The 12,252-nt window shown below is 49.4% G+C and overlaps 1 protein-coding gene across 1 annotated transcript; it reads right to left on the bottom strand.

Annotated features, from left to right (window-relative positions):
- Positions 1-3,587: 3,587 nt before the first annotated feature.
- On the bottom strand, positions 3,588-11,971 carry LOC119405046 (coagulation factor VII). Its single transcript, XM_037671809.2, has 4 exons — positions 11,532-11,971; positions 11,173-11,470; positions 7,024-7,148; positions 3,588-4,387 (listed from the first exon to the last, which is right to left on the bottom strand). Exons 1-4 carry the CDS (start codon positions 11,661-11,663, stop codon positions 3,725-3,727), a joined length of 1,218 nt encoding a protein of 405 aa, XP_037527737.1. The 5' UTR covers positions 11,664-11,971; the 3' UTR covers positions 3,588-3,724.
- Positions 11,972-12,252: the final 281 nt, after the last annotated feature.

Raw genomic sequence — 12,252 nt, 5'->3', positions numbered from 1 at the left:
CAGAGGACCCAGGTTCGAACCTCGTTCCATCCTGGAATTTTTTTCTTATTTCGTTTTTTTTTTCTTATTTCGAGCGATACTGGTTACGGACACCGGCGGCGGCGGCGGCGGACAACTGCGGCGCCAAAAACGGCCGGTGAAATGATCTCATAACAGCTTTCGCTGTAAAAATTCTTCACGAGGCGGGATTCGAACACGCGTACCCTAGTCGAAGGCGAGCGTCGTAACCACTCGGCTATCCAGGCACGCTAGCAGAGCATAGCATAGCCTTGTATAGTATAGTGTAGCCAGGAGGTGAGAAAGGGAAGTGAGCGTGAGGAGGAGAGATGAGATGGTGAGAAGGAGAGGAGAGAGTAAAGTGTAGCACAGAAGGAATGAGAAAGAGGGAAATAGAGACAAAGAAATGCAGAAAGAAGAAGAACGAGAAACATCAACGAATGAGAGCGAAAGAAGTTTAATAATAATAATTGTTGGGGTTTAACGTCCTAGAACCACGATTTGATTATGAGAGACGCCGTAGTGAAGGACTCCGGAAATTTTTACCATCTGGTGTTCTTTAACGTGCACCTAAATCTAAGCACACGGGCCTCAAGCATTTTCGCCTCCATCGAAAATGCGGCCGCCGCGGACGGGATTCGATCCCGCAACCTTCGGGTCAGCAGTCGAGCACCATAACCACTAGACCACCGTGGCGGGTAGCGAAAGAAGTAGAGAGAGAAAGAGAAAAAAGAAGAAGCGAAAGACGTAGAGAGAGAAGAAGATAGAAATCGGAACCAAGCATCGCGTCGTCTAGCGACCAGATACCGCACCACCTGGACAAGCAGCGCTTGCGTAGTATCTAAGCCACGCCCACTGACAGAGACATCGCGCGCAACTTCCGCTTTATAGTGCATAGCCTGGCTGCGTAGCCTGGCTGCACTGCACGGGCTCGGACCTATACCCGAAAACCCGGGTCAGGCTTGGGTCTGAAGCTCCGGGTTCAGGGTCGGGCCTAGGTTTGAGGTGGTGAGCTCGGGTCGGGCCGGGCTTGGTCTCTGCTCAGTTCTTAAAGTTGTTCCACATACGTTGTGCATACATACATATATGTTTGATATATTTTATCTCACACGTTAACAATGTGGGCACACAAAGCAGGATACGCAGTCCATAAAAACAGTTTGAAAAAAAAACTGTTTTTATGTGGGGTAAGCTATTCAGAGAAGTTTTATGAGGGACAAATGTTCAACTTCTTTTGCTTCTTGCATATGGGGCTACTTGATTTATGTGAAACGAGCGAGCTAAAGGTAAATAGACCAGGCGCCTATATAGTTAACATCTCATTATTCTGTGCTTTATTTGCATTCGTTATTATTTTATATCCCGAACGTTATTTTGTAATCGCAATAAATATAATATAATAAATTTGTACCCATAACGTATCATCGGAAGAGCGATCACAGAGATCCAAAGCGGGGAAACGTTCTTAAAATTCCAGCCGTCCACTGAAACAATAGGTCTGTGCCAAGTCTTGTTATATTGAACCGCTTAAAGAGAAACATTCTTTTTCCGTGGCTCCGTTACACTCCGGGTGGTCATGTGACGCAAGATGGACTGCGTATCCTGCTTTGTGTGCCCACATTGTTAACGTGTGAGCTTTCGTCTTATTCCGCTACATGATGTCAGAGCTACATGATACTGCCGCAACAGCGTTGCAAAGTGCAGGAATAGTGCAGGTCCACTAAACAGGACTTGGGCCGAGCATATTCGCTTGACAAATACGTGGCTTGAAGAAAGTCAACTACGAATTCCGTGCCGGAGGATATACCCTTCGAACCACATGCACCCAATGAGTCCGCGTCGAGAAGCTTTTTCGCGTTTTTTTTTTTTTTTTTTTACCAAACTGGAACGAAGCATGCGCCAACAAAACAGATATTTGCTACTCAAAACACCTTGCTGTCGATTCCATGTTCGGGCAGCACCACCTAGATGGCTGGCTCGGGCCCCTGTCGGGCCCGATCTGCGGCCGGGCCAGGGTGTCGCTTTAAGTCACCAGGCCGTGTTTGGGCAGGTAAACTTGAACGAGTGCCGGGCTCGGGCCGAGAATCACGGCCCGTGCAGTGCTCTAGTATGTGCCTTTATGTCGCGAAAATGTGAAGCGATGCAAAATGTGAAGTCAAACTTGTTTTACTCCTCATTCGACCTGTGTTCTCACTTCTATCGGTGTTTAAACGCCGAGGTATCGCGGCGTTGAAACAAAGCGCAGCAGTTGAACGCAGCAATTTCGCAGCGGAATGAAGAAGTGTTGCAGTTAGCAAATTTCAAGTGCAACCATTACTTGGAACGTACGTGATATCTGCTCTTGGATACTAAAGGGGCATTACACAGCGTAGACCGCTTATGACATAAGTAAATTCCTTCCTCAAACAACAAAGATAAGGAATACCTGTACAGCCTGGTCGTTCACTTGAGACTCTGACAAACGTCTTGCTTTCATGCTCACTGACACAATTCGCTTCAACTTGGTGAAGTAACGGGCAGTCTAAGACTTGCATAGCTCCATAGATCACGATATTCTCTGCGTATCTATATATGCATGGGAGAGCAAATAATAACATCCTGGTAGCAGATTATCATTGTCACAATCAAACTTCGAGTGGACAGTGGCTTGGTCAGGTGCAACTAACTTTTCTCACGAATTCTAAGCTAAGCTGCCTCGTTTTTGGTCAGTTACATACACAGTTTTTCTTTCGCTTGCCCAACTTTTTAACGAGCCGGAGAGGTTCAGGGAGTTGTAGATATTTTTGCCCATTAACCACTGATTTGCTGTCTCGTCGCGCTGTCACAAGTCATTGCGCAGGCTCAGTTTTTTTTTTTTTTTTTTTTCTGGAGCCCTCAGTTCTAGTCCGAACGAGGTGCGACACAAAGGTCTTTGCACCAGTTGGTAAACAAGCGTGACATTGGAATCAGTATTTGAAAGGTAAAATTTCGATCAACGTTGTCATCAATTTCAGCCTTGTTTCATAGAAGTGTAGGAACGTGTCCACTGTTCGCACACATTTATTTGATCGCATAGCTGTCGCTAGCATCAACTACACACTTTTCAAACTCACTGGAATTTTCTCTGGGAGTCTGTCGGAAGACCAGCAATTTATGTTGTGGTTAGCGCAAACAGCGACCAGTTGTTCAAAGACAGTGACTGAATAGCCTCCGAGCATGCTTTTGAGCTCACTGCGGTCACGCGAACTCACTTGGCAAAGGTCATCGAGAGTATTTTTGTTGCATAGCAAGTGCCCGTTCCAAAATTACACGTAGTGGTGCGAGAAAGGACATGTATGGAGACATCCTAATCACTGCACCAACATCAGAATGCGTAACGACGGACGAGGAGCACATCCTGGAACCACTTTAATTTCATTTCAATTTTCTCTTTTTTCCTCAGATTTTCAGCACATAACGCGACAGCTTTCTTACATCATCAATTTTAAGAAGGGCGCTCACATTACAATCCGGCAATGCAGCATCTCCACCTCCACGTCTTTTCATTCCTGAAAGAAGGCGACTTTATACGCCATGTATAAGCGATATTTATTTGGATTGTGCCGTCGCACGAGGAGTATACAAGACTATGGCCTCTCTGAGAAGCATATAAAAACAATGGCGTATACATATGAAGAAGACGAGTGACACACGGCCGGCGCGTGCCGGCTTTGAGACTAGAAACACGGGTATGTGGTTGGTGAAGAGTCTAGGGGCGGCTGCCGGCCATGGTTCGGCGCAGCCAGCGCGCCGCGTTGGCAACTTTCGCGTAAATTCCAAACCGTCCCTGACGTGCACAGCCTTCGCCGAAGCTGGTAACGCCATAAACTGTCCAGCGACCGCGGGCGTCTCTAGCCAAAAGCGGTCCACCACTGTCCCCTGCACACGAATCGATCCTACCGCGTCGATATCCAGCACACATCATGTTGTCGCTGATGAGATAGTCTGCATACACAGTGCGGCACTCAGACTGCGGAACGAGCGGCACCTGCGCCTGGTGCAGCAGGTCGGAGCCGTTGGCGTGCCTCTTGCTGAGCTTGCCCCAGCCGAGTATAGTGAAGATTTCCCCACGCGGTGGGGTGTCGCCTTGTTCGGGCAAGCAGGCCGGTAGAACGTAAGGCCCAAGCGTTAGAGCGCTGCGCAGGCGCAGCAGCGCCAAATCCATGTCCACAGTCTCGGGGTCGTATTCAGGGTGTGCGATGGCCTCGGCTACTCGCACAGTGACCTCGGAGCCCTCGGCTCGCCCCAGGCTGTGCTCACCGGCCAGCACCAGGAGCCGGCGGCGGATACAATGAGCCGCCGTGAGCACCCATCCCGGAGAAATCAGTGTTCCGCCGCAGAAAGGTTCGCGCCGCCGGTTGAGCAACGCCACCTGCGCGGAAGGTCAAGCTCTACGTAAGGCTTCATCAGACTTGTACATGTCAAATATGAAACCGATTATATGCAGTTGATTATTACTAAATATGAAACTGCATTGCATCTACTATCAAAAATGTAATTGATTACATGTAACTAATTGTATGCCATTAGTTGAGTTTGTGTCTGACACTCATGCAGCGAAGTATATGACTCGCATTCGAAGCGATGTTCACTAATGCTAACAGGCTGAATTCGCACGACAGTCGTCACCCCCTTAACTTGAATGCCGAATGTCTTCACTAACTTCAAGACCAAAAGAATGATATCTTTATTACGTCCGTGACACTCTCAATGTAGCCCAAGTGGTCAGAACGAGCGTTATGTACCACAACTTGAGTAAATATAAGTTTAAAAAAATATGTCTAGAGTGTTGTATTAGCACATTATGACGTGGATACGTCTGACAGTGAACTAGAAGTACGCAAGCATCATAGCGTGTGCAACGGCGCCACACAGTATACGCTTTTATTTGTCACCAGCGAAAAAAAAAAAGGTAGTTAAGAAAGACGAGTCCCATCTGTGGGGCTCGGTGGATCAAGAGGCACAGAGGTGTCACACAATCTGTCGTGACAAGTAACTAAGGGGGCCGGCAAATAACGCTCCCTATACCAATAGGCACATGCGGCGGCACATCTTCCTCCCTTTCACTTGGCTTGCTGGAGGTGCTTCTCTCAATATTGTAGCGAAGGCGGTCATGCACCGGACATGGAAGAGTGCGTCAAGCATTTTCGCATTCAGTGACCGTGACACCAGTTTCGACGCTCACTTGTGGTAACCTCTTGTAGGAAACAATTAAGCCTTCGTCAATTCCGATCTTTCCTCTCATTTCGAGGGTATCGATATTTTGTGAGCAATATGAGCGGGAACACGAGAGCGCGTGGCAAATAGCTTCAAACCCGAAGCGCGGAGATTCACCGAGATACTTGTTGAGAAAGGAAGGAAATAAGGGAGGAGTTGAGCAGTAACTGTCTTACGCGAGGACCCCGGCGGCCGCTGTCGGAAACAAAGCGCAAAGGGCGCCACGGTTCCGCTAACTGTTGGAGCTTCAGGGAAACGCTAGTGCGGCGCGTTCGCGAAAACAAACAGCGGCTCAAAGTGAGTCTTTTGTGCCACCACCGCCAGAAGCACTGGCTGCATCCAAGTTCACTGCGAGTGCGCGCCGAGAGCGCCGACGACGCCGAGCAACGTCTGTGGAAGATGCTGTAGTTGCTTTTACAGAAGTGGCTGTCTGGCAGCCGCTTCGCCAGAACCAGGCATCTCTGCAAACCAATGGTCTCATCATTTCAGAAAGCAAGCAAAACCGATCTATCGCTCGATAAATTTGGTTTAACCGCGCTTAACCACTGCAAATTTTTACGTTATGACTGTTCGTAAGACTAGATGCCCGCCAACTGTGATGTCGGAAGTAATATATGTCAAGTAGCAATTATAATCGAAAAGCTATTACTGCCACCAGTTTGGTGCAGTTGCCAGGACCCGTGTTAAGCCACTCGCTGTGCAGTGACGTCTGGCCTTTTTGAGTGACGTGACATTCATTGAATACAGTGCCTCCTGTCCTTCTTGGTGGCACGCCTGACACTATTATAAATTGGTGTAATTACATTTGCCTAAATTCTGTCTATATGTTTATTTTTGGCCTAGACAAAGTCCATGAGTTGTTGAACTTAGTTACTATGTTAAGTATGCTCCGTAGAAGAACAGGTTCTTGCTTTTTTTTTAATAATGCCATAAGACCTAAGCAGTCATGTCCCGGTCGTCTCGTTTGCTTGACTTTCCGATGGGGTAAAATGAGTGTAAGATGAGAGTAATTTGGTTAGCTAGTGAATTGTTCACTTCTTCCAAGTAACACTTCTCCCATCACGATGTTCACCAGGCGAGATCAAGGCGACATGCAAACCAGGGGCATCGCCAGAATTTTTTTTCGGCGAAAGGGTGGGCGGAGCGATACAAACCACAACAGAGCATGGAGAAAAAAAAACAAAAAAAAAGAAGAACTGGGAAGGAGCGTCACGTGATCCCGCCAGCCTCGGCAAGCCGACCTCCTCTGACGGCGCCTCCCGCTCTCCGGGACCCTGTGCGCGGTGCCTGTTGGGTTTGATTAGGCTCCCGCAGCGCCCACAGCAGATGCAACCAAAGCGAGCCGACCAATAGTAGCGCTTCGCTGTAACGTGCCTAGGGCCTATTTCTCCCTTAAATCTTTTAATGACGAGGCTTCAAGATTATCGCATGAAGCTCCCTCCTAGTGTTTTGCCTTCCTCCACGTAACATCGACACTGACCGCGTTTCCTTTCACATTCGTGATTCGTCGATGGCGCGGTAACTAAGGAGCGAACGACGGTTATCATGCCTCTTGGCGGTCCTTTCCTCGACCTCTTCATTTCGCTTCTGGTGGATGGCTCGTTTTGATCATTTATCGGCCGCATGCGGGCGGCGCCCATTCCACGCAGACACGCTCCCAGTGCCGGCTTTGTTACTCCCTGTTTGTGCCCGTTTTAAGTAGCCGTTGTTTCCTGGCTTTTAGTTCGTACGTGGTGTTTAGGACGGGAGGATGAGCGGAGGTCCCAATCCCAGTTTCTGTAACACGCTCACCTGCCACGGCCACCGTCCCCGGGCTGCTGGCTGCCCTCCGATGATGCGTAGAGCTGGCCTCTGCGGGCTTTTTGGCACGCCGCAGCTGCCCACCTGGTTGGGGTCGTCGTCGACCCCTCCTATTGCTGCGAAATAAAAAAGGAAGGACGTTTGTTGAAGTCGGCGCCTGTGGTACTATAACTCCTGAGGCAAAAGTGTTTCAGGCGCTCAACTTTTCACACGTCAAACATCCGTGGAGGTAACAACATACAGCACGTATATAGTACATGCAACAGCGGTCGTCTATAAGTTCAGGTACGTCGACAATGATAACGAACGAGCGAAAGCCTAGCCATTTTCTTCGTCATCATTTCGTTGGCTATGAGGGTTGGCCAGCGCCGGTGGCAGTATAGCTTTGTGAATGTGAATACAGAGTCGGAATTCACGAAACATCATTAGCGAAAATTGCCAGTCGCTCACGGACACAAACACGCGCGCGCGCTCACGCACGTACCTACCGGAAAGGCAACCAAAAGGGCCGGAATAGAACAGAAAAGAAGCGAATGAATTCAGCGACGCACTTAATTGAATCACAACAATAAGTATCCAGCTTGAAAGACTGAAAGAAAGCTTGAAGCGTCACGGGGAATTTTAAGTGTGTTTGGAGATCCATTTAAAATAAATAAATACTTTGGAGCCTAACTGAAGCTTTTCGCTCCGGCGAGTTTTGCGGATTGTCAGAGTGATCTGCGGTGAAGCCAAGAAACACTGTGCAGGAGGTTAGAGACAGCGGCGAATTCTACAAGCAGCCCTGCAGCAATTGCGCAATGTCGGCCTGCATCCATTGTTTTGATTGATTGAACTTGTCCAGCTGAGGTTCCTTAACCTGTTCGATTTCTGGCCACGGCGGCTGCATTTGGACGGGGGCGAAATGCAAGAACACCTGTGTAGTCAGATTAAAGGAAATGTTTAGTTTACCCGGATGGTCAAAATTAATTCTGAGTCCTACACTACGGCATGCCTCGTAACCATGGTCGTAAAACCCCCGAATTTATTTTTTTCTCCCTCAACCTGCGCATAGATCTAACAAAACGAGTGTTCTTTTCTTTATTTTTCATTTCGCAGAAAGTGTTTTCCACATCGAAATGCGGCCGCCGCGGCCAGTAGTCGATCCAGCGACATCGTCCTCAGCACGAGAACTATAGGTATTTGACTATGACCCTGGAGCAGGTATTGTACTAGGCTTACTGTGCGCATCGTAGAAAGCATACGAAAAAGAGGCGTTTCTGATGAGCCCGAATTGGAACGCGGTTCATAGTGTCCTCCCATCTAAGGTGTGCATACTGACCCTCGCATACGCTAAAAATACTCGCAAGAATATTGGTACCACACACTCGTCCTGTTGGACATTAACGAAGGCGGCCAGGTAATAATGAGCGCTTGCGAACAAAAACATTTAGCCAGGGGGCCGTATCCCAAACGTTGTCACAAATAGCTAAACATTTGCCACACTTCCGCACTTTTGACAATCTGCTTCGGGCAATAGTGTTAGTGAACATAATTGTTGTGGAACGTAGCTGACCAATAACGAGTACTTCATGTGAATAAAAAACACAGTTTCGCCGCAACAGCGAAGCAATGAATGCGATAGCAATAAATTGTAACGTAACGCGAAGAACGGAAAGCAGCTCGAAATTGCCAGCGCGTCGCTCGAGCCCAAAGGACGCACGAAAAGAACGCACACTGGACGAGCGCGAACTAATGCGTCACAGTTCGACACTTGAAGCGCACTGCTCAAACATTAAGCAGGACGCACGAAACGAACGAACAGGTACACACAAGACGAGCGCGAAGTAATTGTCACAGTTGTTACTTATTTCTGTTTGAACAGCGCGCTCCTTTCGCAATCGCGGCCGCTGCAGCGGGCGAAGCGAAGCACCCCACCGGCCTCCCCTTCTTTCCTCGAGATAAGCGCACGAAAGCGACCACGCCCTGTAGAGCGAAGAGCAACGGCGTTCGCAGGAGCGGGGCGACGATCTTTAAAGCGCGCCATCTATGTGGTCACTAAGAAAGCATGTTAAATTACATGGTGTATATAACTAGCTCGCCGTTAGCAAGCTGAAAGACGGTGCTGTCGTGGCCTAACGTCTAACGCGGCGGGCTGCAAAGCGAGAGGTCACCCGTTCGATTCCGTGCGTCGGAAAGAATTCTTAATTATTTTTCTTCGAGGCTTTTCTATATATATACATACTTATACATATACGGTAAATGACGGCGGCGGACATTTTCCAGCCGAGACGGTCCATATAATTGCTATCGTAATAAAAATGAATTGGGCTACCAGAGGTCTTTGTATTCACATAAAAGTTTCGCATATTGGTACGTAAGAACATGTTCCAACTAATTATGACAGCGGGCATCATATATACACCAGGCGACGAATGTTTTACGGGACGTGGACTCCACGGCAAGTAAGTTTCTGCTGTGTTAATTAATGCATGGCGCTTCTAATAATGGGTAACATTATATGTTGCAAACAACTACAACAGGGTGAAAGTTTTAATTAGAGGCTATATTGCCACCTTAACCAGCAATTCAGATTCTTCGCAAATCTTGTGTCCCGTAAACATTGCTTGCTGGGTTCCCATTTGTAAATGCACGCTGCTCAATGGCTAGCAGATTACACGAACAAAGGGCATTGCTAATTTGATGGATTACGTTTGCATTGATTTTTTTTTTTTTGCCAGCGCAACCGGCAGGAGCTGCATAGGTATTTTCTAAGAGCACGAAGATGCTGATAAAGTTGTTAGAGAACATGTAGGCATAGGCGTGCGCAGGGTTCCCCATCAGGGGGGGGGGGGGCAAAGGTTCATCGCAGCGCCCCCCCCACCCTACTAAGTCAATGTATGGGGCAGATTTTGCGCCCCCCCCTCTTAAGTGATTAGGGGGGGGGGCGCTCCCCCTGCCCCCCCTGTGCGCACGCCTATGCATGTAGGCACAGATACAGGACGGTTCACTCTGACTTAATTTTTTTCGTTGTTGTTGCCTTCGGCGGGAACTGCTGGACATGACTCTTTTTCACAAGGCCGTATCTTTAGTTCACTGTGGGGGGGGGGGGGGGGGGGGCGAATCCACAAAGCTTTACGTTCGTAAATGCACTTTTCTATTGGCAAAGTGCATATACGAATGCACTTAGAACGCACTTACAATATGTGCCGTCACGTTGATCTATTAGCACACACTCGTGTGAACATTTCAAGCGAAAGTTCTTTTTCTTTCTATTGCAGTACTGGCCCCAGTCTTATTATTTTCACAGACAGCTAACTGGCGTTATTTATAAGGGGGTTATCTATTTTGCTACACGCATTGATATCATACTCCCAGAAAAGTATTTCCTGTTGTACGTATGCAGCGCGCGCTCAAGCAGTGTCTTGCTTTTCCGAGATGGTCACGTTACTTTATACGTCGTAGAAATTGCTGTTGGGGTAGCTTGTAAATCGTCATAGTGAAGTAACAAATTTGCACTATCTTCTTTACGCACGCACACGCACATACTCAAGAGAGTGCAAGTTTGCGCCTAGTTACTTCACATTAGACGGGAGAGAGAGAAAAAAAGAAAACAAACCTAAAGTCGTATTAGAACGACATCTACAATTGCTGCGATATTTTTTTTTTTACTTTCTGAAAATAGTTTAAAACGCTCTGGGGCGTACCTTTGTCCTACAGCAATAATTGTCGTGTATGTGGTGTGGCAGTCTCTTCCGTGTGTTTTACTCTTTTGTCTTCTTGTCTCTCCTCACCCTTTCCCCAGTGTAGTGTAGCAAACTACACTAAAGAAACAAACAATTAAGGCGAGGTGGATACAACATGGTATGCAGTTCGTTTGCACGAATAAATCAAATAAATCAGGATTCGAGAAAAAGAAAAAAAGGCAAATCTCGCAAAACTAGTCTCGCAGCAACAGTCGTAAGGCGGTGTATTACCGAGGCATTCGTAGCTGATTGTCTCGGTAAGCTCGCTGTGTGAGCATAAACGGTAGAGCGAAAACCGCAGCTCCTCATTTATCAGAAGAACGCAGTAAAAAACGCGCAGCCCGGCCGCCAGCGCGTGTAGCGCGCTGGCAGCCGCGCGTCGTCGTCGCAAGTTGGCCGTGCCGCTGCGCACACTGACCTGAGGCGAAGCGCTTCTCGCAGGGGCTGCCGCGCACGTAACAGAGTGCGTCCTCGTTTAGGATGGCCTTGCCGCAGACCAGAGGCATTTTGCAAAGCCGCTGGCGCCTAGTCTTGCAGTCGCTGCTGCAGGGAGACCAGCCAGACCAGTCGGTGTAGACGAGGCTTTGCAGATGATGCAGCACGTGGAATTTGTTCTCCGAGGGCCTCCTGGCAGCGCGTGCCCTGAGCCGCGGCTGGGGGCATCGCTTGTCGGGGCATGCGCGCACCTCGAGCCACAGTGGGCCACACTCGGAACCCTGCATTGCAAGCAATTGGTCGTCAGGCACGGTGGCGCCGGTACCGTCGAAGAGTACTCACCGGCGGGCACAACTGGCGTCGGCTCTGCTGGCATCGGCGGCACGACGACCAGGGGCCCCAGAGCGCGGCGGCCGTCGGCGGAAGCAGCAGGAGCGCGGCCAGTGCGGCCGCTCGGACGGCGCTCAGCATCATGTCTGGCGCACGTGGCCGCGGTTCCGTGCCAGGTGAGCGCTCAGGTGGGGGCTGCAGGTGTGCCGCAGCTGCGGGCCCGCGGGCCCACGGGCACCGGAGGCGGCGCGCGACGCCAAGAACAAAGGGGCCGAGGGGTCCCTTCCCCTCGCCCTCCTCGGTCCCCCCCACGGGCAGCGGCGTTGCCCAACCCGGCTGCACGTGTCGCCTCCGCTAATCTTGCCGGCCCGCCGCCATCAACCGGAGAGGAGGGAGCTGCTGGCTACAAGGGGGCGGGGCGAGAAAAGGAGGCTCCAATTTCGCCCTATCTGAAGAGCGGTGGAAAAACAATGGCCGTGACACGAAGAGCGATCTGGAAATTTGTACGTCGATTGGGGTGAAAATGCTTGAGGCCCGTGTACTTAGATTTAGGCGCACGTTAAAGAACCCCAGGTGGTCGAAATTTCCGGAGCCCTCCACTACGGCGTCCCTCATAGTCATATCGTGGTTTTGGGACGTTAAACCCCAGATATCATTATTGTTATTTAATTTGTACGCGTCTGAACATCCGCTGTGTGATGATGTTGCTTTGTACAGCGCGTACTCCACTTGC

The sequence above is a fragment of the Rhipicephalus sanguineus genome, chromosome 1 (assembly GCF_013339695.2).
Source record: "Rhipicephalus sanguineus isolate Rsan-2018 chromosome 1, BIME_Rsan_1.4, whole genome shotgun sequence".
In the NCBI taxonomy this organism is placed as follows: Eukaryota; Metazoa; Arthropoda; class Arachnida; order Ixodida; family Ixodidae; genus Rhipicephalus; species Rhipicephalus sanguineus.
Note: the sequence above shows the minus strand (reverse complement) of the source record. Positions and strands in the feature narration are given on the sequence as shown.

Bases quoted from the DNA above. Each gene is read 5' to 3' on its own strand.
- LOC119405046 (XM_037671809.2), bottom strand. From the start codon at position 11,663: ATGATGCTGAGCGCCGTCCGAGCGGCCGCACTGGCCGCGCTCCTGCTG. The intron at 11,471-11,531 runs GTGAGTACTCTT...CTTGCAATGCAG, and splicing joins GACGCCAGTTGTGCCCGCCG to GGTTCCGAGTGTGGCCCACT. The intron at 7,149-11,172 runs GTCAGTGTGCGC...TTTATTTCGCAG, and splicing joins CGAGAAGCGCTTCGCCTCAG to CAATAGGAGGGGTCGACGAC.